At 44.4% G+C, this 27,269-nt stretch overlaps 1 protein-coding gene across 5 annotated transcripts; it reads left to right on the forward strand.

The window, feature by feature from the left end:
• The first annotated feature begins 355 nt into the window (after nt 1-355).
• MCF2 (MCF.2 cell line derived transforming sequence) lies at nt 356-27,220 on the forward strand. 5 transcript variants are annotated; one of them, XM_039354723.1, is made up of 28 exons: nt 356-1,050; nt 6,152-6,220; nt 6,919-7,033; nt 7,318-7,408; nt 10,395-10,514; nt 11,475-11,591; nt 11,920-12,069; nt 12,283-12,407; nt 13,160-13,274; nt 13,820-13,939; nt 14,634-14,825; nt 14,975-15,166; nt 15,267-15,438; nt 17,024-17,112; nt 17,328-17,416; nt 18,044-18,110; nt 18,613-18,728; nt 18,821-18,890; nt 19,069-19,161; nt 19,860-19,952; nt 20,145-20,270; nt 22,438-22,659; nt 23,673-23,765; nt 24,253-24,331; nt 24,624-24,687; nt 25,375-25,481; nt 26,123-26,235; nt 26,530-27,220. In XM_039354723.1, the coding sequence occupies exons 1-28, from the start codon at nt 945-947 to the stop codon at nt 26,644-26,646; spliced, it is 3,222 nt and encodes a 1,073-aa protein (XP_039210657.1). In that variant the 5' UTR covers nt 356-944; the 3' UTR covers nt 26,647-27,220. The 5 variants fall into 5 exon arrangements, with proteins under 5 accessions (XP_039210657.1, XP_039210658.1, XP_039210659.1 ...); XM_039354724.1 differs by having other exon boundaries at nt 17,075-17,112; XM_039354725.1 differs by lacking the exon at nt 19,860-19,952.
• The last annotated feature ends 49 nt before the right edge of the window (nt 27,221-27,269 follow it).

Raw genomic sequence — 27,269 nt, forward strand, 5'->3', positions numbered from 1 at the left:
GCTCAGGCAGGAAATCTAGTATATACTATTTCAGGCAAATAATTTCAGTCCTTCTCATATTCCATTCTGCACGTAAAGAGGGGGCACGTCTTTTGTAACATTTGTTGTGAGCTGAGAAGCTGGAAAAGATTTTCGAGCAGTGTTTTTCAACTTTGGTACCTGTGGACTTCAATTCCCAGAATTCCCCAGCCAGCATGCTGGGAGTCAAAGTCCTTCTCTTTTGAAAGGGCTGAGATGTTTAGAGGAGCTGGGCTGTTCGGGTTGCTGCTGTTACCCCGAAAACCAGCCCCACCAAGCCAGGCTCTCCTCAGCCAGCCGGGAGAACGGGATTCCAGCAGCTGCCAGATGTGCTGGGACTACAGTTCCCAGAATTCCCCACGGCCAGCCAGCTTAGCAGGGTGACAGCTGCCCGGGCCGGCTCTCTCCGGAGAGCGCCCAGTTGGAGAAGGGCTGATCCACCCAGTCCAACCAGTCCGACTCCTTGTAAGGCGATTTCCTGGTTCCTCGTTTGCAAATCGCCGGGCGCGAAGCGGCGGAGGGGATGAGACCCCCCTGCCAAGCCCACCCTCCACCCGCCAAGGGAGGGAGGCCAGTTCCGACGTGATGCGGGACACGCGAGGAGCAGGGACCCTCCTTTGGGGGGGTCGGCTCAGGACCAGCCCCTCGCGGGCTCTCTTCGGCTCCCCTCCTGGCCCTGGGGACCAGGGAGCCAGCCCCGCGTCCCCAGCCTCCCGTCTGAAGCGCGGAGAGGCGGGCAGGCGCCGCTCTCCCTCCAGCTGGGCTCCCAGCCGCTGCAAGCAGAGGGGCCACCGAGACCGGACCACCTGCCCTGCCCAGCCAGCCGCCCCCGGGCCGGCGGAGGAGGCGGAGTAGCGCGGCCCAGCCCAGCTCAGCCCAGCCCGGCCAGGCGCGCCGCTGCAGCCGCCCGCAGGAGCCCGCGGGCCATGGCTCTGCCCGCCCGGCCACCCAGCCGCACCTCCGAGGCCGAGATGGCCCTTTACTACCGGCTGCTGCGGAGCGCCGCTCGCGCCGAGGCTTTGGCCGGAGCCGGTAAGGCGCCCGGGGGAAGCGCATCCTCTCCCCACACCTCCCCGCGCCCCGGCTCGGCGGTACTCCGGCCGTGGCGGAGTCTCTGCGCTACGGAAAGCGGGCTGGAGTGGAGAGGTGGTGGGGGTTGCTGGGGGTGTCCTTCCTCGTTTCCCCCCCCCTTCCTTATTTCTCCTGCCCCGGCATCCCGTGTCTCAAGAGGTTTTAGGTTGCTGCCACGAGAGAAAGAGGGAGATAGAGAGGGAGGGAAAGAGCAGGGGAGAGAGAGAAGGAGGTTGGGAGGGAGGGAGGGGGAGAGAGAGAGAGAGAGAGAGGGAGGAAAAGAGCAGGGGAGAGAGAGAAGGAGAGAGAAAGAGAGAGAGAGAGAGAGAGAGAGAGAGAGAGAGAGAGGAACTTTGGGGTTGCCAACTGACCGAGAGGAGGTGCCCCCCTGGGACCCTGGCTGCTTGCCTACTGTAGGAAAAGCAGAGGAGCCCGAAGGAGAAGGGCTGGCAGGGAAGCTGGCAAGGGCCGTCCTACAGCAATGGAGGGTTTGGTGAAAGGGAACGGAAATGTGGGGGTCCCGGGTCTGATGCTGATCATGGGAACGCAGGCAGGTTTGCTTGTCACATGCGGTCAGGGTTGGGTTGAAAACAGGATGCCCTGAAGAGGGTCTTTTTCCTGTAAGAGAACGCTGAAGCTTGGTGCATTTTGTGCTTTGGAAATCGGAATGCCAACAGGGCCTGACTGGCCGTTCCTGTGGGTGGTAGGACAGAGACCCCTGGGCTCAGTCCCCCCCCCCCAGAGATCAGCAAACAGCCAGTTTTGGCCCAGAGGGGGCTTGCTGCTAACCTTCCGATCAGATTCCAGCTTTTCCTTAAGACCAGGTGCTCCCTTTGCCCCAGTGATGGACTGGGGAGGGGGCTCCCTTCTCTTTCCTTCAGCCCTCCTGATGGGGAGATGATTCCCCCCTCCCTGTTTTTGCTGTTATTCCTCTTCTTTATTCTTCGCCTTTTGGCTGTAATTCATCCCTGCATCTTCCAGCATTCTCATCTAGTTAGATTTGCAGTGAGAAATAAAACCTAGTAGTTGGTCCCAGGCGAGGGAATAAACAAAATATTCCTCTCTGTTTCCTAAAGGTAATTAATCAATCTGGGCATCCTGAGCCAGGAAAGTGGGCTGAGCTTTCTCTGCATTGGCCAGCCGTCTTTCGAAGCCCTGCCAAGCTTGCCTGGGAAGGCAGGCAGAAAAGGAAACCCGTGACATGTGTGGTTGTCAATGGGTGTTGTAGTAGGTTTTGGGTTGCAAAACACACTTCTCAGGTGCAGGCAGGCGAGAGCAAGAAATAGCCTGGCTGGGTCAGAACAATCCTCCTTGCCTTTCTAGCTTTCTTCTTGCAGGGACTGGAAAGTGCAAGTTTTCTCTAGGAACGGAGCATAAAATTCAGCGCTGAACAGAATTAAGTCCCGTCTTAGCCAGAGAGATAAATGAAGAGTGGATAAGCCTGAATACAGGCAGTTCTCGGCTTACGAGCCCAACTGAGCTTTTTGTTGCTAAGCAAGATGGTTGCTAAGTGAGTTTTGCCCCATTTTACGACCTTCCTTGCCCAGTTGTTAAGTTAGTAGCCCAGTGATTAAGTGAAGCCGGCTTCCCCATTGACTTTGCTTGTGCAGAAGGTTGCAAAAGGGAATCGCGTGGCCCCAGGACGCTGCAACCGTCATAAATATGAGTCAGTTGCCAAGTGTTTGAATTTTGATCGTTTGAGGATGCTGCCACGGCCATAAGTGTGGAAAATGGTCATATGTCACTTTTTTCAGTGCCATTGTAACTTTGTAACTAAACAATCTTTGGTGCTTGGTAAACAACGTGTTGCCTGGGTTCACATATTTAACAATAATAATAATTAATTTCTATAATTCCATAGTTAACCTGTTAGATAATAATACACTTCCTTGATCCTCTCTTCTTCCAGTAATGTTCTCATTTTACCAACGTTAAGCAAATTCTCGATACATACAAAATTCAATAGAGGCGTTTTGGTAGTGTTTATACAAATAACAATAATATCAGTATATAACATCTTTTCTAACCAGCTTATATTTCAATTGTATTTGCAATTAAGGTCTTCTTATTGAACCAATAGAGATCCTGATTTTCGAGCTCTTATTTAAATTAAGTTTCCCATCAGTATTCAAAATATTCTCGTCAGTTATGATTTTCTCCCAGTTGTAACTCAACAAGCTGTTGTGAGACGACGATTACCTGCACTGTATAAGTAAGGAATATTGGACCAGAATCGTTGCCTTCGTTCCTACCAAGTATTTTCTGGCCTTAGAAATATTTCATAAACGTGTTTGCAAGCGGGGAAATCTGATTTTCTCACTGTTCTTTTTCTCCCTTTCGTATTTTTCAAGCACTTTCTGAATCCTGGTGCTCTTGTGCTCGTAATTGTCTTTCTGGATCTGCAGTCGGGTTTGGCCGAACGGCTAGAGCTTCCATGTACAGGGACTGTCTATACAGGCAGTAAAGGGTTCCAGGGTCTTCAGCCCCCATTTCTTCCATTTTCTCCTGTGAAGCAAGGAACACCCTGACCTGGTTGATAGTAGAGATGCCTTGGTGCAGATTTATTCTTTAACTGTGGTTTTAATCTTTAACCTACAAGGGTGTGTTAAAAGGGTGGACATATTTACTCTTCTAGGCTAATTAGTGTGTTTAATCAACTTGATGCTGATTTTTAGAAACCTTGGACCCAGTCTCTGAATCTTTGAGGGGGAATCCCCAGTTTTGAGGGGAACCCCAAGATCCGCAGAAGCACAAAAAATATTGAGGTGTACAAATATAAGGGAAGCATCCAAAATGAGGACGGGGTTTGTCTTTTGGAACAGAATAGAGATTTAGTTATGGGCAGGTGGTGAAGGAGCAGAAAATTCAAATTAGAACAGGTGCTAGCTGGAATCCAAAACAGCAGCAGCTCACGCTGCAGAAGCTACGAGATTTACACCCAGATGTTTTGTTGATTTTAATTCTCGGTTTCCAAAGTAATGTTAACACGCAACGTTTTTCCCAACAGCATGGCAAGCATCCAGCAATTTCTTCTTCGACCACAGGGTGGTTGAAAGTTCCTCTTTTCACACACACACACACACACCCCAAAGAAGAGTTCCTTTTTGCAACTAATGAAAATCCAGTTTGACTTGAAGTAATTAAAACTCTTCCTCTTTAATTTGGAAACCCATTAGAGGATTAGAGTAACAGGGAGGAGGAGGAGAAGGAAGGGGAAATTAATTACAAATCCTATTCGGCAGCCCAAGGCTGCTAATTTAAGAATCCCAGTGATGGATTTTCCTTGAGATTAGTTTCATTTTTGTTTTTTGTTTTGAAAGGAGAGTCCTGAAGATTAATGAATTATCCTGCAGTTCTGTGTATTTTTCAGGCCAGGCAGGTGTCTCTAGGATTGCAAATTAATGGGTATACATTATTGGCTTCTCTTTCATAGGAGCGTCTACTAAACCCTCTTGGGCTCTCCGGATAATGGTGTCATCCTGGTTTTATTTCAGTGCATTATTTTATTAATTTATCAAAGCATAAAATGCAAAAGTATGAAAAAAAACGAAAATAAAGGTAAAATACAGGAGGAAAAGGGGAAGAGAGAAAAGTGTAGGGTAGACAGGAAAAGGAAAAACAATAGACTTCCGACTTCAGACAAATTCCATTTATAAACTGCCGCCATTCAATCGTGTCTTTGGGGAAGCAGCCCATCAAAACAGAAGAGTCGTTGATCAATTCATGAATGGGATCTTGACTTGGAAAATTTCGTGGTGTGCAGACCACAGCTTGTTCCCTATTTTCCAGGGTTTTTTTTAAGGCTATAATATTGCTTTTGTCTACAATATTTCAAACTGTATTGTCTTCCATCAGCCTTGCGGAGAAAAGCTTGCCCTTTGATTTGTTTTCCATTTAGGCTGGAGAGCCTGGATATGGGAAATTGTTCCATGCGTCAATAAAAAGAGCTTTTGTATTTGGAAATGGTGGCTGTGTGTTCTCTTGGAAATCATTTTTGCCCAATATTATAAATATTGCTTGACCTCCCTAAGTAATAAAAGCAGTTCACGGGCATTTTAATTGAAAAATTACAAGTCAAAATGTAACTTTCTGGTGAGAGTCCTTGCAAGTTAATGGACTGTGCTGGCTGTCACAGGTCTCTGGTGCTGATTGGCTGGGTTGAGGTGACGTCATGGAACGTTCAGGTTTTTTAGGAAGATTGGGGGGAGGAAACGGGTGAATCTGAATCGAGTGAATGGAGAAATGTTTTGGGGGCTGGAGAAGAGCTGAGCAAAGAACATTGATGGTGGGCACTCAGCAGGCAAAAGACTGAATTCAAATTTAAATGCAGATTTATTTAGTTATGGTGAACTACCAGCAAAATGTATCAAAAAGCTCAGCGCTGATGGATCCATACAAGACAGACAATATAACAGGTATATAAAACCCAAAAAGAAAAGTAAACCTAAGAACTGGAGGAACAGAAGGCTTGAGTAAAACCCAATAACAGAGTAGAAAACACCATGTAAAATAGAGATGTGGTAAAATAGGAATGCAGTAAAATAAAGAAAAAGGGATAAAGGGGAAGAAGGAGACTGGAAGAAGTAAGAGTAGAGATGGACAATCTCTAGGAAGCCAAGATCTGCCCATAACGTTTGGTGGAGCTGAAGGCCATTTCACAAGTGGGCAAAAGTGACTTCTTAAATGTGGGTTGGGATTTTAGGCTTTAAATTCCATATTTTTGCTTCTTCCCTCCTCCAAATGGCAGGAAGCTTTCAAGGGCAGGCCTGTTAGGGGTTCTCCCTCATGACCCTTCATTAAAGACACCAAGATGATCATTAGGAGGAACATGGGAGATGTTCCACCATTCAGAAGGAGACAGGATGGAGGAGGAGGAAAAAGGATGAGGAAGCTAAACTGCATCCAACGGATAAAGAAATTAGGAACAAGCTGCTGCTTTGCCACAAGCATGAGGAACAAGATCCCAAAATTGCCAAAAGGGAAACTCAGGGACCCTGAAGCCGTGAGGGTGAGCTGCCCAGCCAGTTCGTTCTCACACACTTCGCACTTTTGTGTTTGCTAGAATCAGCTGCCCCATCGCGGGCCAAGGAGCTTGCGGAGGACCTGAGGAAAGGAATTGCATTTCTTTCTGGTGAGTGGAATTGATTTGATTCTTCCTGCCTGTTAGAAAGTCTCTTTTGAGAAGGATGGGCTGACTGTAAGAGCAGGTAGACTTTGTCTTCCAAGAGTCAATGCAGCTTGAGAAATGGGAAGAAGAAGGTCCATCAGATGACTTGGCCTTAGCTTGTTCTGCAGAGGCTGAAGGTTGAAGGTGAAGCTCTCTGCTGACTCCCTTCTTATGGGTCTCAATCATCTGGGGGCCAGAGCTGTCGTCCATTGCATAGAAGAGAGGAAGAGGAGGATGAAGAAGAAGAAGAAGAAGAAGAAGAAGAAGAAGAAGAAGAAGAAGAAGAAGAAGAAGAAAAGAAGAAGAAGAAGAAGAAGAAGAAGAAGAAGAAGAAGAAGAAGAAGAAGAAGAAGAAGAAGAAGAAGAAGAAGAAGAAGAAGAAGAAGAAGAAGAACAGGCATCTCTTTTTCTGCCTTGTTCTCCAGATGTTGAGTCTTAATGTACAAAAAAATAGGTGGTTACTTTGAGCTGATTATTGTAGGCTGCCTACATCAGGAAAAGCTCTTGAAGGCATGAATCCTTTGCTGAGATCTCTCCTTTAAGGAAGAAGGAAGGAAGGAAGGGAAGGAGGGAGGAAGGGAGGAAGATGGAAAGGAGGGAGAAAACTATAGAATGTGGTTTAGTGAGTGGCTTTGATTCCTTTTTTCATTTTTCTTGTCTAGGTGGGAGAGGAAAAGACAAGGAGTGGATTGTCACATTTCCTGAAAGTCCTACTTTCAGCCAAGTGCCTGAGGAGGTCATAACAAAAGTTTTAACCTACCTCGCATGGATCCCAAGGTACAACTCTTAACTTAGTGCTGTGTTTCTCAACCTTGGCATGGACCTTATTGCCCGGAATTCCCCAGCCAGCATGGCCATTGATGAGAATTCCGGGAGTGGAAGTTCAGGCCCCTGGAAATTGCCACAGTTGGGAACCTCTGCTTTAGAATCCCATTGCAAAGTTTGCTTCCCATAAGCCATTTAAAAAAAAAAAGATCCATTCTGGTTTTGCATTTCAATGTAGATTTGACCCCTGCAATATTCTTTCTGTGCTATCAACTTTTTTTCCCCTTACCTTCTAGCCAACGCAGACCAGAAAGCAAATTTATTCTCATCCTGGACAGAAGGTTAGATACATGGATGTCGGTCAAAATGACTCTCCAAAGAATAGCAGTAAGTTCCTGTGGGCTTTTGCCAAGCTTCAAGATGTAGAATCAAGCTGTAGGATCCTTGGTGCTCACTGAGCTGGGTTGTTTTCTTGACCCAACTAGAGAGTTGAAATCCACAGGTCTTAAAGTTGCTGAAGTTGAAAAACACTGTTCCAGACCAATCTTATTCAAACCAGTGGTTACTTTTCAAGATTCAGATGAAAAAATAGGTCTCCTGTTACTTCGTGTATTGCCACATTTTAAATTGGAAGCCTACAGAATGAATCCGAATTCTGTAGTTCTTACTCTTGGGTTGAGTTAGAAAGGCCTTCGGGACCAAAATTGAGTAGAGTAACTCATATGTATCTTTTAAACCAAGAGTTTAGTCCAGAAGCAGGATTACTGCTCCAAAACAAAGGAGAAAGTGATTGAGACTTTTGTTGTCCTAAATGATGGCAAAGCACTAGAAATTATCAAACCCAGTTCATGAGGGATGTCATTTCACTTCTGGCTTAATTCAAGAGGATTGCTGTGGCTGACTCTCCCTTCTCTCCTAGAGAGTCTGTTTTTCCATCCTTCTTCTTTTTCTCCTCCTCCTCCTCCTCCTCCTCCTCCTCCTCCTCCTCCTCCTCCTCCTCCTCCTCCTCCTCCCCCTGCCTCTCTTCCCCCATTCCCTCTCCCCTCTTCCTCCAAAGTTGCCAGATGATCTCTCATGCATTTCTGTCCCATGCCTAGTAGCCCCCAGCCACCAATGGTACATGTTTTGTACCCAGCTTTCTGGTCTAAAAATACACTAAGAAAAGGATATTTTTTCCCATTCTGGAAAAGAGACTTCTAGAACTAGCATAATGCCCTGAATATGATAGCTTCTTCCAAAGAGAAAAGGCACTTCTGCATTCCACCTTAAAAATGCACAGCTGTATTTGGCCACCGAGTGTCTCTCTTTTGCTCCCTCTCTGGGTTTTTTTTTCTCTCTCTCTCTCTCTCTCCTTTTCTGCCCTCTCTTTTACCGGTAGCTGGGCCAACCGCCATCCCTTTCTTTTTCTTGCACATTTGCTGGCTCTGCTTTCACCAGCCTCAGGTATCAGATTATCCGATGGGCAGTTTTGAAGGAAAGGGCATCTGATTACGGGCATCCCCAGGTGAAATCCTAGGAAACTCAAGGCTTGCTGTGTCGGGCTGCTGGTGCAGAAGCCCAGGGAGAAAGCCGGCTTGATGCCGGAGTCTCCACTTTCGACAATACAGCATTGACACTAGGGCAGGAGAGGTCCACCGGAGGCCTCTCGTGTGGGTTGCTGTGGGGGAGATGGCCGAGGCAGGTGTGCCAAGAAGCAGGATGTGGTGCCGAAGAAATGCGGTAAGAGCCTGCAGGCTTTGTCCTTTTTATTTCTTTGCAAAGCGGGTTGGAAGCTGCAGGAATCCTGGCTGGGCATCTTCTAGGACAAAAGGCAGAAGGTGGTGCTTAGGAAGGAGACAGTGAGCGGAGGCTTCTTGCAGCTGACTTTTCTTTTTTTTCTTTGCCCCCCCCTCCTCCTTTTAATCATCCAAGGTGACTTGGGCAGGTTGGCATCCAAGTTGAAACATGGTGTGTCAGAAATAATTGTCTGAATCTCTCTTTTTATGTTCTTCTTTTTAACCTCTTGCAAAACATGGATGAATTTGGGGTTGGTGTTTATGTGTGCATAGAGACATAACGGAGAGATAGAGATGAAGCTGAGAGAGAGAGAGAGAGAAAGAGAGAGAGATGTCAGTCCTTGAACAGTGAAGGAGATAAATGACTCAAAACTGCTTTCTCCTTTTCAAGGCCTTGGGGGGGGGGGAGTCCTTAAAAAAGCAGGCCAGGCTTTTTAAGCTGCTCAAATAGGAGGTTGCATGTAATATGTTCTAATTGGCTTTATTATTAGACTTTATTGTTGTTAGGAATAAGCCTATTTTTTTCTGCGGGTCCCCCCTCCCCCCAATGTGTGAAGAAATGGCTTTTTCTTAAAAATGGGGGGGAAGCAAAAATAAAAGCACTGTATTTTCTTTGACTTTCAGTCCCATCTCTATCTTCAAAGAAAAGGGAGGGAGGGAGGGAGGGAGGAAGGAAAGAAGGAAGGAAAAGAAAGGAAAGAAGGAAGGAAGGAAAAGAAAGGAGGGAGGGAAGGAAAAGAAAGAAAGAAAAGAAGGAAGGAAGCAAGGAAGGGAGGGAGAGAGGAAGAGAGGGAGGGAGAGAGAGAGTGAGAGAGGAAGAGAGGGAGGGAGAGAGAGAGTGAAAGAGGAAGAGAGAGAAAACAATTTTCATTTTGGAAGAGTGAGCAGGCCTTATATTGGGACTGGTTTTATTGGGTACCCTGGAAGTGGGGCTACCCCCACACACACACACACACTCCCATGCACCAAATACAACTTGTGGTTGTATCTCCCCCCCCCCAATTAACGTCCAGACAAAGGTGAACTGGAATTAATACATCCACTTTCCAAAGACTCATGTCTGGTTAATCTTCAGAACCTTCATTCTGTAGTCCTCTGGGAGAACTGGGGCCAAAAATCCTCAGGTCTAGCTTTTGCCAAGCATTTCTGAGCCTTTAGTGACAAAGGACGCTGGCTGAGTTTGCCTGGTTTCTCCCAGGCTGAAAGGCCCAGAAAGAGCCAGCTGGCAGAATTCCCACCGGCTTAAATTGGACATGTTATCAATTCATTTGCATCTGCTCATTATTTGAGGTTGGTTTTAAAAATAGCTCTTGGGAGTGTGGTATCTTTCAAGGGCGAGAATGGAACTGGTCATGAAACCATTATTAAGCGAGATCATGGACAATAAAAGATTGAGGGAACTAGGTATGTCTAGTCTAACAAAGAGAAGGACCAGGGGTGACATGATAGCAGTCTTATTTCCTTCTTAGGTTTTTTTCTGAGTGATGTGTGGTTTATCTCTATGTGTCTAGTAGAACATTCTTACTGTAGCTAATTTCAGATTTGGCTATTATGGAGAAGAATAACATTTATTTATTTGGCCTTCTTTTTAACTCCAGACTTCTTTTCCTGGGAATCTCCACCTTGTGATGGTCCTACGTCCCACTGGGTTTTTCCAGCGCACTTTTACCGACATTGGTTTCCGATTTAGCCAAGAGGACTTCCTTCTCAAACTTCCGGTGAGATCCCTGTTGCTTTGAAATGCATTAATGCTGCAGCTTTGGAATTTACTGATTTTTTAAAAACCTCTACGAGGTGGGAAGTTTTAGAGCTATTTCCCATTATGCAGTTTTAATTGTAATAGGTGTAAAAGTGGAGGCTTTGGGCCATATCTTGAAGGACTCTTGCACCTCATTCAGCAGTATCAATGTGAACTGTATGAAGCTTGAGATGTCCTTGGCCAAACATGGCTTCTTTTACACAAGAGAAAGAGGGAGGAAGCAAAAGCAGAATTTAGTTATGATCCTGTCTCTCGGCTGGTTCTGCCACAGCTCAGGGTCCCCAGAGAATAGGAGCTTGATTTAGCTTGTGAGTTTGTAGACTTTGCCAACTCGGTAGTTTTCTTTTGAACGTTCTGCTTGATGATGCTTGCAAGCCATCGAGTCTGTTGACTTTCATGTTTGCTTAGATAGATCTCCCTGATGATGTGTCCTTGGCCTCTTCCAACAATACTCTCAATGCCGTTATAACTGAGTCCATCTGCTTTGGTTCTGATTGTCCTCTTCTTCCACCTTTCCCAGCATCTCCCACCGGAGAGAGCTAGATATGCACCTTGTGTGCAAAACAGGACAAATTGTGCCTTGAGCGAGAACTCCGATTTGTTCCATGATCCATTTGTTTCATTTTTTGGCCGACTGTGGTCTTCTCAGGAATCTCCTCCAACACCAAGGCTCAAAAGCATCTGTAGTCTTCCTCTCCTGCTTCTTCAGTTTTCACTTCCAGGGAATAACACAATTTATGTGACTCTGATCTTTGCGCCCCAAAATGTCTTTGCCTGCTCCTCTGGCTGAATCCAATCAATCCCTGAACATACCTGCAGTGTTCTATCAAATTGAGCTTCTAGACCTCTATGGAAATGGACTTCGTTAGGACCAGCAACTGTGATTGTCTTTTCTTCCTCCCCTCCCCCACTTCTCTAGGTGGTAATGCTGAGTTCTGTCAGTGACCTATTGACATACATCGATGAAAAGCAATTGACACCTGAATTCGGAGGCACCTTGGAATATTGCCATAGCGAATGGGTCATCTTTAGAACGGTACGTCTCTGATGTTAACATTTTTATGCCAACATTCTGGGTTTATGAGGTTAGCCTCTGGGGCACCATGTCTGAACCTGGATGGAATGGAAGGATGTGGCCAATCTCTGCTCATATAAGAAACAACGTAGCCCTGCCTACTTCATAAGAAATATTCCTCCTTGTCCATAAATCATTGTCCAGCAATCAAATCTTTGGGACTGGGAGGGAGATTTCAGGATTGGACCCCTTCAAGACCCCAGTAGGGTGAGGTCCATCAGCATCTCAGGGGGAACCTCAGTCCAATTTTACTGAATAAATGCCTAAACCAGCAATATTTGCTTGCTAGGCTATAGAAAGCTTTGCACTCACAGTGAAGGAAACCGCTCAGATGTTGCAGTCTTTTGGCATGGAGTTAGCTGAAACACACCTGCCGGATGAAACCTATTCCATTGAGCACATCCTGGCTCTGCGGACAGAGAAATACTATCAGCTAAAGGCAAGTTGAAAGAAATTGTAGCCATTTCCTTGCTGTTGCTGCCTGAACTTGCCAACCCTCAGTCATGGGTTCAGTTCATACATCATGGCAAACCCTGGCTCACTTAACCCTAGTTTGTTGAGTAAGACAAGGGGAAGTTGAGTCCCTCCTAGAATAGTCTTCATGATGGTTGAGGGGTCATGTGGATCAGAGGAGGTTTGCTGTCTTTTGCAGGAAGATATCACTGCAGTAACCAAAGAAGGGAAGATGTTGTTATGTAGTTTAGAAGAGCCAAATATGGACGATCTAGGAGAAGATCAGCAACAAGAGAGATCCAGTGACTGGGAAACTGTCCATCGGTGGGTATCATGAACCTGAAGCTTAGTTTTAAGTTGGGTACCTAGAAATTCAGGTGGAGCTTCCCAGAGCAATGCAGAGGGGAATGTCAGATGAACATTGGCTGACCCAAAGATGTCACCTTAAGAGATACAGTGCCACAAGCATGTGGTTAAAAGAGGTTCAAGCGCTCTTAAATTCATAGATCCCGGTCAATTGCCCAGGGTAAAAATTTCACAGCCCATCTCTGCTCTTAGATCCTTTCTTCCTGTTCTCACCACTTCTTCCTGGTCTCTGTCCAGTTTGTGCTTGTTTAGTTAAGGCTAAGAGTCAAACACAGCCATGTAGACCCAGATCAGTTCCTTCAAACACCGAGTAAAAGGATATAGAGTGGTAGGCGAATTGGAAAGGGATCGGGGGCCAATTTTGTTGGAGATTTGGAAAGATATGGGTCAAAAAGAATAGAAAAGTTCCTTAGAATTAATATAAAGGGGTATACTGTGTCCCATAACCCAGTTTATGGATGTTATTTTAGCCACTTTCTATGAATCAATAGTTCTTCCCCGACTCCAGTTTTCACTTCAGAAGGCCATAAATCTCAAGGGTGTCTCCTAGCTGGCTAATATCAATACCAAACTAGACTTTCTGGAATGGATCCCATACTAGATTTAGCTGGGGGTAAATCCCTATGAGTCCCCTGGATAGACGTAGAAGACATTGAGAAACACGCACAGATCCACCAAATGACTGACTTTTTTTGCTCCCGCGAGGAAAGTTTACTCACCCAACTGCACGAGATGGAAACAGCTTTTGATGGTTTCTGGGAAAAACATCAGCTGAAGATGGAGCAGTACTTGCAACTGTGGAAGTTTGAGCAGAATTTCCAAGAGGTGAGAAGAAAGAGACGTGACTTTGGTCTTTCTGAGATGTTTCAGAGAAGTATGGGATCGTTTCCAATGATTTCAGATAGGGAGAAATTAGCTTTCTAGCTAGATTTTATATCAGAAATGAATTATTTTGGCTTTGGAGGATTGCAAGAAGTCTCCTGTCTCTTCCTCCCTCCTTCCCTCCCTCCCTCCCTCCCTCCCTCCCTCCCTCTTTCTTTCTTTCTTTCTTTCTTTCTTTCTTTCTTTCTTTCTTTCTCTTTCCTTCCTTCCTTCCTTCCTTCCTTTTCTTTCTTTCTCTTTTTTTCATCTTCACCATAAAGTACGCACCAATACTTAAACCAAGTATTTTTGAGGGAGTTTTTTTAAATATATCCCATTTTCATCAGTATCTTTTGGGGCTAGAAGCACCAGATCTCAACAAAAGAAAAAAACAGCATTTTTCAAGCAGCATCAGAGTCACAGACTCCTTGTGCCTGTTCTTAATAAATGATGACCTTCTGTTGGTTTTGGGTTTTTTTCCTTCGAAATAAAAGTTTCTCTTTTTTCAGCTCAGTAAAGCCCTGGAATTCTTAATGGCCCAACAGCGGGAATTGTCAGATACAGGAGAAAATGTCGCTCAGGTGAAGCAAAGGCTCTCAGAGTTGGATAACTTGGACCAAAGGGCGCAGGTGAGCCCCATTGCCATGGAAAACAGACTTGTGACTATGGACCAGCCTCTCCTTTTGGTTGACAAAGGATGCTCTTTGCTAAATATTATTTTTGATAAGGAGAACTCCTCTGAAAGATTGGAGAAGGGTATTATGGCATGCAAATGAGAAGAGATGAGACAGGTGGATTTTCACAAATTTGATGGGATTATTATTTTAGGAGGCTAAACTAGTCACATGGACCTTATTTCGCTTTCATCTGGGGGGGGGGAAATGATCCATTCGCTTTGGATTGCTTGACTGGAAACACATTTAGCCAGAAGGCCTGACTGATTTCAGAAACTCTGCAAGGTCCAACTTGGTTGCTATTTGAATTAGAGACCCCTGCAGAATCTCGGGGCAGTTGACTTCCTTGGGAAGTTGAGAAAATGTCCCAGGAAAAGATAGTGACAAACAGCAATGGTCTTGTGGCCAAGAAATTAAGGGCCTAGGAGCTGAATTTGGCTCCTTTGACAGCACAATCCTGGGAAGGTCCAATAAAATAGTTTGGAGGCCACATTGCAACTTTCAGAGGGAGAGAATGAAGATTGCAGAGTCATATGATATAAGAAGCACAATTGAGAAAGGAAGAGTTCAAAGTTATGGGAGGTGACACGGCCTCATGCTTTTGACATCCTATTCCCTCCCCCTCCCCCATCCCCATTGCCTTTAAAAGGATGTAACAGGAAAGGCCCAAATGGTGATTCTTCACGGACATCAAATGGCGGCCAACCACCATTATGCCCTCAACTTGATTTGCCAGCAGTGCAACGAATTGCGCCATCATTCGGACATTTTGCTGGAAGAAATCAAAAATAAACACAACAGGCTCCAGCAAACATTGGACCTCCTCACTTCTCTGCAGCAGGTAATCCACGGATGTAGATGTATGAAGACCTTGCTTCAGCCACCTTTGTCTTCTTCAGTAGGAGATGGTGGAGATGCAGATGGGATAATTGTTTGGGGCTTTCTGATTTACTCATAAACCTTCCTTATCCACCTTGCCATCTCTGTTAGGCCCTGGAATGTTGTGATGAAGGTGTGTATCTTCTAGCCAACCAGCCATTGGACAAATGCCAGTCCCGGGAAGGGGCTCAGAAAGCTCTACAAGACATCGAGAAGTTCCTTGACAGCTCTTCAGTGCATTTAAACATAGATCCCCAAACCCTGTCTTCTAATTTTCATCTCATCTTAACACCGGAACTCAAAGTATGTATAGAGGTTCTCACACTGCTAACACGATCAGTAACTATTACATAAATTGTGACTGTTTGCTTTATAAGATTCTTATTTTGGGGGGGATCCACAGGCTCGGATACAGATGGTCCAGATCAAGCTGGAGAACGTGCGCAGCATGTTTGAGAACCGACAGGCTTGCTTCAGAAAGCTTGCAGACAAGCAAGTCCGTCCAGTGCAGCTTGTAGCTCCCCGGCCCGAATGCACAGCCCGGTTTAAATCTCCGCTGTTTTCCCCCAGACATGGTAACCTGCATTTGAGTTCCATCATCCAGAAATACTCATGAGTGAGCAACCCTGGGGAAGTAGGAGTAGGACTGGGGAATGCATGAGGGAGAATCCATCCCGGGTAGTGGGCTGTATTGGCAAGCGCCAATGACGTCACTGCACCATCTTTGCACCTCCATTCTCCAAACTCTCTTTGCCATGTTTCGGGAAAAAAAAAATACCTTCAAGTTCTTCTTGAAGGAAGTTCTCCAGGACTTCCTTCATCCCACGTGGAAGTGAAGTGAAAAGGAGGAGAAATTTGGAATCCCGTCTGTCCCATTTTTGAATTCAGTGCCTTCTGTAGTATCTCCACCAACCAGCTTCTCCTCCCCTCTCCCCACCCCGTCTCCCTCCTAATCCTGACCTAATTGGTGCCTCTTTTTTATTCTTGCAACAGCATACTTTGAAGATCAGACATCTTCTCTTCATATCTGTTTACACTCTTCTGCATCTGTTTTTCTCCCTACCTCTTTTGCCCATTGCTACATCCCAGGTGCTTCTTCTATATACCTGATATTTCAACCTTTAAATAACAGCAGATTAGATGCTGATCACATTTGCATACAGTACTGCTCTTTTTGTTCCACCAAAGTTTTTTTTTTAGTTTCATAGATATTAAATCTAGACAAAAACAATGGGGTGGAATGGTGAGGCCTCTTGTGGCATAGCTTCTTACCTCTGTTCAGGTGTTGAGTCCATTTTGTAGAATTGGCCTCAATATTTCATTGCCCAGATGAGCTGCCCTAGTGGATAATTTCACGCTGGACTCTGCTTCTGGCCCTATCCATATGAGCCATCTCCCCTCTGTAAAAATTAAATTTGTTCCTGTTCACTGGATGCATGTCCTTAATTGTTTGGTTGGTAGCTCTCCTGAGAGAGCTTTGACTATCTTCATAGTGTCTAGGCAGAATGTTTTCAGATCTTCAGAGTTCCTTTAAGCAGATGAGCAACCATATAAAGTTTATTTAATCGGTCAGTCATTGCTGGCCTCTATTGCACATATCACAGGAGTAGAGACCTTAGACTCCTTGGGAAAATGGATGGAAGGGTAGATGGATAGATAGATGTTAGGATGGATGGATGGATGGATGGATGGATGGATGGATGGATGGATGGACAGATGGATGGATGGATGGATGGATGGATGGATGGATGGATGGGTGCGTGGGTAGACAGACAGACAGACAGACAGACAGATAGAGGAATGGAGGGATGAGGGATTAGATTGGAAAGCATTAGATAGCTTGGGAAGATGGATGGATGGATGGATGGATGGATGGATGGACGGACGGACGGACCAGCTGACTGACTGATTTCTCCTGGGGTAGGGGGAGAGAGAAAGATTATACACATAAACACACATATACATATACATATATTCATTCTTTCACTCATTTCAAATTGTTTGATTTTTTTTCCTGCTTTTTTAAAAATTTCATCCTTCAATTAAATCACCCTCCTTTTGGATGACCCCCCCTTTTTTTAAACATTCCCTTGGGAGGGGGAGGAGTCGAATTTACTAAAAGAGAGCAGTTGAACAAGAAATGATATTTTTATTTCCAAGGTATGGATTTCAATTCCAGTTTGAAATTTTCCTTCGATATCTCTCTACCAGGCAAGAAAACTTCAAGGAAATCTCAAAATTCCCGCAAGGTAGGATATACATATAACAACCAATGAAATGCCAATGGAAGCTGCCCCAAATTTTATGCTGCCTGGAGAATTCTGGGAGTTGAAGTTCAGATATTGTAAAGATTGAGAAACGCTGCCTTAAGGACAGGATTCTAATACACTGAGAGCATAATGCCAAGGCAATCTTAAAAATGAGCTCTTGATTAATTGTGTCTATTTCTATTTGACCTCTCCAGATTGAAGTTGTCCACAATTATCAAGAGAAAAGAAATTCCTTGCAGTACTACATCACGGAAAGTGAAGACAGCTTAGACATGTTGAAAAGGTGTGTTGGCTTTTCCATTTATCTCCTTCCCATCAAGTTTGTTTAATCTGGAAAGAAAGGCTAGATCATCCAAGCAAACTTTAAACAAATGCCTTGGGTCCTGTTTAGTTAAGATGTTTGAAAATCCTTAATCCATGAAAAAAAAAAATATCACCACTATGACCCTAAACACGAAGGCTGAAGTTTTTTATGGCTTCTACCAAAAGCTGGATTCACTTGCTCTTCTTGTTTTTCTAATAAAGGAAAATATTTGTAGCTCTGGGTTGAAATGAGGGGTCCTTGGTGCGCTCTGAGCTTGCTTCTTTTCTTGCAGATGTTTCATGACCCATCTAGGTGACATCATCAGTGCTAGAAGAAAGTGGGGTGTGTGGAGAGGAGGGGGAGGAGGAGGAGGAGCATGGGGTCCTTGGTGCTCCCTAAGCTTGGTGATTTTCTTGCAGACATTTCATGACCCAACTAGGAAACATCATCAGTGCTAGTGATGTTGATGTTATCTAATTTGGCTCATGAAACGTCTGCAAGAAAACAACAAACAGCTCAGAGAGCATCAAGACACCATCTTCTTGTTTTGTTGTGAAATAGTTGTAGAGTCATCTGTTGATGCTTTTCAGTTGGGTTTCATTCCAGCCACGTCATACATGAACTGATACAAACTGAACGAGTGTACGTTGAGGAACTTTTCACAGTTTTGATGGTGAGTATTTATTTACTGGATTATTATTTTTTTACACACATATGGTTGCCCAACTCCTAGGGCAACTTCTCAACTTTATTGTCCCATTAAATGTATTTTAGTGTTCCTATTCTACTTCTGTGCCCATCCTCCACTTCTTGGCCCATATTCCCAGGCAAACCAAAGGCTAAGTGATTAAGTTTTTGATGCGGTTCAAAAGAGAGGCAGTACAAATATTTGCCACGTGAGTGGAACAGTCTGAACTTTGCGCCAGTTTCTGAAGAAGCCAGCTTTTCAACGTGGACTTAGTGTATTTGACAGAGCCAAGAAAAATTAGATCTCTTGGAATTGCTCAGAGGTTCTTAGGAAGCTACTTTTGGATTAAAAAGAAAAAAGAAATATTAAATGCCACGAAGCTAGATATCCCAGCACTGAAAAAGGTTGCGTGCCTAATGTTGCTTTTTGGCTCAGGATACTCAATTCTAAGGTTGCCTAATGCTCGGTTGGGTGATGCTGTTGGCAGGGCTACCGAGCTGAGATGGATAACCCCACCATGACCTTCCTCATACCGCCCCTTTTGAGAAGCTGCAGAGACGTTCTCTTTGGAAACATGCCTGAGATCTACGACTTCCACAACAAGTAAGCTGACCTCTTCCTCAAGCTTTCCTTGGCCTTCCTCATCAATTCAGGAAACTGATCTATTCCCCATCCATCTTTTCCCTTTTGTGCAGTATCTTCCTCCATCATCTGGAGAGTTGCCTTGAAGCTCCAGAGAGAGTTGGGTGCTGCTTCTTGGAAAGGGTTTGTAAGCACCTTTTTCAAACAGATGGTGGGTCCCCTTTATACCAAGGCTGGAACTCCAGTAGATCCAGATGGGCCCAAGGACACCGCTGACATTTCTGCACTTGTCTAGCTCTAAAAGCCCCCTTGCAGTCTTTGACATAGATTTTTGTCCTTGTTTTTTTGTTCCCTTCTGCAGCGGGAGGATTTTCAAATGTATGAGAAGTACTGTCAGAATAAACCACAGTCAGAATCTCTCTGGCGACAGTACGCCGAGAGCCTCTTTTTCCAGGTATTGAGAAGTTAAATGTTTCAGATGTATTTGGGGTGGGGAAACGGACTTAGGTTGTTAGCTATGTTTCTGGATGGAGGAGTCAGAATATCAGTTGGAGCCTGTGAAATGGGTACATTGAGACAGGTTTATGGATGATGATTAAGGTTTTTATCTCAACAGCCAATTGTTTATTTTATTTATTTTTGGGTCTGTCTGGGGGTATGTCTCTGCCAGTGTTGTTAGGGACATGGAAGGATCATGGAAGAAAAGGGATCTATGTGTTGTCTACAAGTCAGCAGCAATTTGATGGCACATAATCCATTGATGGATCATTGTGAGCCACCCAGATTCATTTGTTTAAGGTAGAAACCATAGCAACTGAATAAATAAATAAGTGGAGACATTTCTAACCATTTAAAATTGGACTCATTGAATGCAAAGCATTGGAGCTGCTGAATGGTTCTTTAGTACCCACTCTTATTTAATCCTGATTTTTGACTACAGGCCCATCTCCTCGATTTTTATTTAATATGCTCTTCTCAAGAGTTTTGTAGACTTCAGACAGGGTTGGGGGACTTTAAATTCCAGAATTGTTAGCAGGATCCCTATTAATGAAGGAATTTGGGGATCTGCCTCCACCCATTTGGTGGACATCCAGGATCAGAAAGATGGGTGTCCATGTTCCCAATGGCAAATAAGTTGTGCTTCTTCTGCAGGAATGCCAGAAGAAGCTAGAACACAAGCTCAGTCTAGATTCATACTTGCTCAAACCGGTGCAGAGATTAACCAAATACCAGCTGCTTCTCAAGGTAGGGAGGCTCTTGGCTGAGATCTTTCAAAGGGTTTCTGGATCCCCATGAACCTTTTTCCTACTTCTTGGAGGATTTTGGGATCTACTGGAAATTCCCTTGAGAAACAGCTAGAGGGATTCTGTTTTTCAGGATTACGTCCTTGGGAAAAGTATTAACCAACTCTCTCTCTCTCTCTTTTTTAACTTGCAGGAGTTGCTGAAGTACAGCACAAGCTGTGAAGGTGTGCAGGAATTGCAAGAAGCTTTAGTTGCCATGTTGGATTTGGTGAAGTCAGTCAATGACTCCATGCATCAGATTTCCATCACTGGTTACGATGTAAGTTTTTCTCAGTGTAGAGGGCTTGCTAGATGCATTCAGCAAGAGAGGGATCTCCAGATAACTCCAGACTTTCCACTCAGTATGTTTAAGGAGATGCAGCACAAAAGGAAAAAGAAGGGGAAAGGGAAATACAAACACTGCACATTCAATAAACTTTATATCATATGTGTGGGTGGGTGTACAATCATACATACACAGAGAGAGAGTATAAAGCATAGAATACAAAACATAGAATAATAAAGTGGGAAGGGTCCTTAGAGGTCTTCTAGTCCAACTCCCTACTCAAGCAGGAGACCCTATACCACTCTGTTCAGTCTTCTTGAAAGTCTGCAATGATGGAGCACCCACAACCATATAAATACATAACGAAAAGTTTTAAGGAGAGTGTGAAAACTAACCCAAACTAATATAGAATAAAAAAAACACAGAGCAGAAAAAAGAAAAAACTAAGGAGGAAAACAAACCTCAGCAAGCAGAAAGAAAGACATTTGTGATGCAAAAATAAATAAATAAATTGCATTGCATTGATTACACCCCAGAGTTCTCAAGGAACTGGCAGATGTGATATCGGAGCCACTGAACTATATTTTTCAAAGATCCTGGAACACAGGGGAACTACCAGAGGACTGGAAAAGAGCTGATGTAGTTCCCATCCTCAAAAAAGGAAAAAAAATGGATCCAGGAAATTACAGACCTATCAGCCTGACCTCAATACCTGGGAAGATCCTGGAAAAGATAATCAAACAACGAATCAACGAACACCTAGAGGCAAACAAAGTCATTACTAAAAGCCAACATGGGTTTGTCAAAAATAGATCATGCCAGACAAATCTTATTGCATTCTTTGACCAAGTGACAAAATTAGTGGATCAGAGGAATGCTGTGGACATAATTTACTTGGACTTCAGTAAGGCATTTGATAAAGTAGATCACAACCTACTACTTGACAAGATAGAAAAATGTGGGGTAGACAGAACCACCACCAGATGGATCCGTAGCTGGCTGACCGGCCGTACTCAGCGAGTGGTCCTCAATGGAACTGCATCTATATGGAGGGAAGTGTGTAGTGGGGTGCCCCAGGGCTCTGTTCTGGGCCCAGTACTCTTCAACATCTTCATCAACGATTTGGATGAAGGGATAGATGGGGAACTCATCAAATTTGCAGACGACACCAAGCTGGCAGGAATAGCCAACACTCCAGAAGACAGGCTTAAGATACAGAAGGATCTGGACAGACTTGAACACTGGGCACTAACTAACAAAATGAAATTCAATGGTGAAAAAAGCAAGGTTCTACATTTAGGCAAGAAAAACCAAATGCACAAGTACAGCATAGGTGGCACCATGCTCAATAGTAGTAACTGTGAGAGGGACCTCGGAGTCCTAGTAGACAATCACCTAAATATGAGCCAGCAGTGTGCTGCAGCTGCCAAAAAGGCCAACACAGTGCTAGGCTGCATTAACAGAGGGATAGAATCAAGATCACGTGAAGTATTAATACCACTCTTCAATGCCTTGGTAAGGCCACACTTGGAATACTGCATCCAGTTTTGGTCACCACGATGTAAAAAAGATGTTGAGACTCTAGAAAGAGTACAGAGAAGAGCAACAAAGATGATTAGGGGACTGGAGGCTAAAACATATAAGGAACGGTTGCGAGAATTGGGTATGTCTAGTTTAATGAAGAGAAGGACAAGGGGGGACATGATAGCAGTATTCCAATATCTCAGGGGCTGCCATAAAGAAGAGGGAATTAAGCTATTTTCCAAAGCACCTGAAGGCAGGACAAGAAGCAACGGGTGGAAACTAATCAAGGAGAGAAGCAACCTAGAACTAAGGAGAAACTTCCTGACAGTGAGAACAATTAATCAGTGGAACAGCTTGCCTCCAGAAGCAGTAAATGCTCCAACACTGGAAGTTTTTAAGAAGAGACTGGACAGCCATTTGTCCAAAATAGCGTAGGGTTTCCTGCCCGAGCAGGGGGTTGGACTAGATGACCTCCAAGGTCCCTTCCAACTTTACTACTATTACTATTTGCCTTCTTGGGTCCACAACTGCTCCTTTCTCTTCTTAACGCATGGTGCTCAGGGCCTGTTTTCTGCAAACAAGCAACCCCTGCCTTGCCAATCCGGGGCCTGACGTAAACCTTTCCTCTTCCTTCCAGGGGGACCTCGGTGAGCTTGGCAAAGTCTTGATGCAGGGCTCCTTCAGCGTGTGGGTGGGCCACCGGAAGGGCCCCACGAAGATGAAGGACCTGGCTCGCTTCAAGCCGATGCAAAGGCACCTTTTCCTCTACGAGAAAGCCCTGGTCTTCTGCAAGAAAAGGGAGGAGCATTGTGACAGCTACGACAAGCGGTCATCCTACAGCTTCAAGCACTTTCTGAAGGTAAGGAAGCACTGAGCGCTCGGATGCTGGCGGTGTCCTGTGTCCCGATTTTATTTTCAGTGGTAGGGTAAGGAGCATCAACCGCAGAGTGGCTTTTTGAAGAGTTATGGGTTAAAAAAGACACATAAGCGATACTGTGGTCCATAACAATGGCTTTGCTCTGAAGTGCTTGGCTTTCCCTGCTTTGCCTGTCAACTAAAAGCTGAAAAATCCTTTCTTGGAAAGAAGACAGGAAAAAGGATTGGCAGTTTTCTGCCTGGCTGTTCTCTGCCTCTGGACACGTCTGCAGCTCTCAGATGCCTCCAGCTGAGGGTCTGATTGGTTTCTCCAGCCGTGCCTGGAAACCTCGTGTGCAGAGACGACTTTGTGATTGGTCAAGGCTGTCCTGAGGCCATCTATCACAGCGGATGAAAGCCATGTCCAAAGCAGAGGAGAAAGAGAGAACAGATGCTTTGCCAGATGGTCCCATTTGTTGAATGCCTCCGTTCCTCCTGCCCCTGTTGTTTTGTGCACGCAGGCAGCGCAAGATGTCATTCACAAGCACGAGAGAAGCCCTGAATATGGTCATTTGTATCTGCAGGGAGCCTTGTTTATCTGGCTCGATAGGGACATTCGGGGGTGGGGAGGCAATGAGGCAGCTCTGAAAAGGTGGGCTTGAGGGCCGTGTTTGCATGACGTGACTCATGTGGCCATCTTCTGCCCCTGGCCAGTGACTCAGCCTGGTGCTTTGGCCGCCTGCAATCTGGAAAAACTGGGCCAGGCAGTCAACTTTTCAATCTTCCCAGTTTTTCCATGCTTAGAAAGAACAAAGGGAGGGGAGGAAGGAGGAAGGAGGAGGAGAACGAGGAGGTTACTATAAGGAAAACCTGGAAGGAGAAAGTCAGTAGTAATATTTTTTAGTGTAAAAACAATAAAAATGAAAGCTAGACCTTGATGAGAGGTCATGCAGGATGGTGATGACCAGCCAAGGTTATTCTTTCAAGTTCTGCATGTGAATTTCTTCCTTCTTTTAGATGAATGCTGTTGGAATCACGGAAAACGTGAAGGGAGACCCTCGCAAGTTTGAGATCTGGTACAGCGGGCGAGAAGAGGTCTATGTGGTACAGGTAGTCTTCCTGTAACTTCTCTCATTTTGACATTGAGGGACAAGCATCTGGAATTTCTGGAACCGAAACCGAAACTATTGGAGGTGAACCAGCAATTTCTTGGTGGTCCCTAGGATGAACATCCCCCATATAAAGCTGGCGTGATATGAAACTTTGCTAATTAAGTTCTATAAAGTACGCCGAGTTTTCAACACAGTTTGCAAAACCGTGACCATTTCCTTGGTGCGATTTGACTTGCTGGGGGATGCACACATTGCAGCACTGATGAGGTTACCTAGTTTGGGCAATGCAACATCTGCAAGGAAACAGCCAAGTTTAGAGAGAGCACCAAGGGCCCCTCCCTTTAACCCCAAGCTATAAATCTTCTATTGATACACATCTGTATGTGGGAAGGCCATTCCTGAGAGAGAAGTTCACGTTCTTTGAACGGTTTCTACCACATTCTAAAGAGGAATTTTGATTTTTAGATCTTACTATCTTCTATTAGGCACAAACCTTTGACTTGAAGATGGCTTGGCTAAATGAAATCCGAAAGATTTTGTTCAAGCAGCAACAGCTCATCAAAGGTAAGATATCCTAGTTTAGAAACTCCTCAAGAAATATACAAACCTAGATGATTTTGACTCCAGTGTCTGAACTGGGAGATGGGTGCCCATTTTTGGACGGCTAAATATTAAATCCATGAACAGATGTCCTTAATAGTGGGAGTTTTCAATGAACCTCTTGATCCAATTTATTTCCTGGACCATCTAGACCAATACCCAGATCTGGATATTGACAATTTCCCCATTTCTAACCGTTAGAATGTTTGGTAAACAAAAGGTATGGATCTAACATGATGTTGTATCATGTTCACAGATGAGAAGCAAGTGTCATCTTTGTGTACTGACACAATTCAACTTTCTCCTCCGTTGAGTGAAGGGTAAGTTAGGAAGAAAAAAAAAACCAAGGAATTTTTGGATAATTCATGTGTCTTATTTATAAATCCCTGCCGTTGAATTTCCATATCATTCTGACTTTAAACAAAAATTCCAACCTGTAACATCATTATTTTTCCATTACATCAATTCCAGTGCAATGAAACTTTTATCAGACTTCAGTTTAATGGACACTGCATGGAACAAACCAATATTCCACGCTAATTACTATTATTGGCCTAAGGAAACGATTATCTAAATGACTTCCTTACATAAATGATGCAAATGGCATCGTTTGTTCCATTTGCATAATGAAGTCCTTATGCAAATGCCGTAAATTGTTCAGAATGAATTACACTCCCCGTTCAGTGAACATTTGCGGTTAAAAGATGCTTCCCCCCCCCAACTGTCCATCAAAAAGAGATTTCAAAATATATGCATTTTTGTCTGGAAAATTTCATAATGGGCATATTTTGTCCCCCCCCAATTTTTTCTTTTAATTGTTCCATTTTTCAAACTGAATTCTGGATCTCAAAGCCTGAAAAAGCCTATAGCCCAGAGCTGTGTTGTGTTGTGGTCCATTTTGACCCAGGAAACATGAATTAAGCCTGCTCTGTAAAAGATGCAAAGCCAAGATTTTAACCTGGGTCTCGTTCCTTCTGATCTTCTGAATGGACTTTGTGTGCTTCCAGGAAAAAGCTGAGAGCTTCTGTAAGCTCAGAGGAGAACGATTCTGAACATACCAGCCCTGTTGCTGTGGAGAACTTAGCTTCCTCTACTTCGAGCAAACCCAGCAAACGTAAGTATCACTGTGGAGTCTTCTTTTTCTCCTTCTTTTTTTTAACTGATCACCTTTGGGGATTTGGTACTTTGCTTTGAGGTGGTTGTCAACAACAGGATGTACGACGCAAGGTTTGGGGTGGGGGTTGACATTTTTTGTAGGACTTATGAAGCTGAAGGAGAAATGGGACCTATCCCCTAGGGCAGGAGCCTGCAAACTTGACAACTTTAAGACTTGTGGACTTCAACTCCCAGAATTCCTCAGACAGCCATGCTGGCTGGAGAATTCTAGAAACTGAAGTCCACAAGTCTTAAAGTTGCTAAGGTTGGAGAGCCCTGCTCTTGTCTAGGGGCCTTGTGTTCAGCCACAAGGTATGTCTGTAGCTTCTGGTTGCAAAAATTGTCAACGTCGAAGGAGAATATTTGTATAGCATCGTTCAGCAAGCACAATTAACAGAAAACAGATGCCAGTAACAAAAATCTAAGAATTTTTCCAATGATCTTTCTGTCTTCTAATGGATCCAAATTCAGAACCAGTGTTTTCCCAACCCTTTTAGCACATTTAGAGGCAGAGTCAAAAAAGGCAAAATATATATATATATATATCTTTCAGTAGCTTGACATCTTAGAACGAGGATTATTTCTTCTCTTCTCATGCAGCTTGGACAGGCATGTCCCATTCATTAGAAATCTGTGAAGGTCTTGAAGAGTGGTCCAGCCACCATTACTTCTCAACCTACTCTGACACTGAAGAAGAAGATGGCAACCAACTGGTTAGTGGGCACATGGGGTGAAATACGCATTGGGAATTGTAGGCCAACACAACTTCAAAGCAACAGGTTGAGGAAGGTTGTCCTAAACCAGAGGTAGACAAAACAGTCTATCATGGAATGATCCAACTTGGAGAAATGTTGTTCTGAGGGTCACAGAGATGAGGGGCCTTCTGTACCATGGTTGGACTGGTTTGGGATCACTCAGAAGAGCTGATTTTGAAGTTAGAATGGTACATTTTAAGGTGGACAGTTATATTTCTGGTGTAAATCACATATTTATTGTTCATGCTTTAGTCTCCAGGAAAATATAAAGCCTTAGCAGATTGTAAGAAGAGTAACTCAGATGAACTTCTGGTGAAGAACAGGGATGTCATTCAGCTCTTGCACGAAGATGGAGAGGGTCAGTGGTAGGTGATCCAGATGTCCAACTTCTGGTCTACAAAAGTAGACAAGAACCTTGCCATAAGTAAGAAGAAGAGTGAGAATGCTCTACAGCTTTACCAAGAGCTTTTTCAGGCTTGTTTCATCTCCACCATCTCCTTCCTTCCTTCCTTTATCTGAAAGGCTGGTCAAAAACCTCAGCCGAAGTAAAGAAGGATGGGTGCCCACCAACAGCCTGCAGATAATCCTCGGGGACTGTAGGTTTCACAGCACCGGAGTCACAGGTATCCCTGTGATGACAAGTGACTTGCTCATCTGACCTGTTTCAGCGTTGGCATGCGCACAAGTTCGGAGGCCTGGGCACTGCTTTGCTTGCTTGCTTAGAAGAAACCTGACTTTTGTTAAAATAAAGCAGAGGATGAGAAGGGATTAATAATCTAATATGTTCCAGGAAGTTAGTATTTAGCAATAGTATTAGGCACTCTTTCTTCTTTTTTATCCTCTTTGCTCTTCTCTTTCTCCTCCTCTTTCTATCCTTCTCCTTCTTGTCTCCTTCCCTCCTTCTTCTTCTCCCATCCTTCTCCTACTCATCTCTCTTCCATCTTCTTTTTCTCATCTCCTTTCCATCCTTCTCCTTCCTCCTTCCATCCTTC

Source organism: Crotalus tigris, unplaced genomic scaffold, assembly GCF_016545835.1.
Source record: "Crotalus tigris isolate CLP2741 ecotype Arizona unplaced genomic scaffold, ASM1654583v1 scf7180000018585.330925593:3314079, whole genome shotgun sequence".
NCBI classification, from domain to species: domain Eukaryota; kingdom Metazoa; phylum Chordata; class Lepidosauria; order Squamata; family Viperidae; genus Crotalus; species Crotalus tigris.

Bases quoted from the DNA above. Each gene is read 5' to 3' on its own strand.
- MCF2 (XM_039354723.1), top strand. From the start codon at position 945: ATGGCTCTGCCCGCCCGGCCACCCAGCCGCACCTCCGAGGCCGAGATG. The intron at 7,409-10,394 runs GTAAGTTCCTGT...TTTTAACTCCAG, and splicing joins TGACTCTCCAAAGAATAGCA to ACTTCTTTTCCTGGGAATCT. The intron at 23,766-24,252 runs GTAGTCTTCCTG...ATCTTCTATTAG, and splicing joins AAGAGGTCTATGTGGTACAG to GCACAAACCTTTGACTTGAA.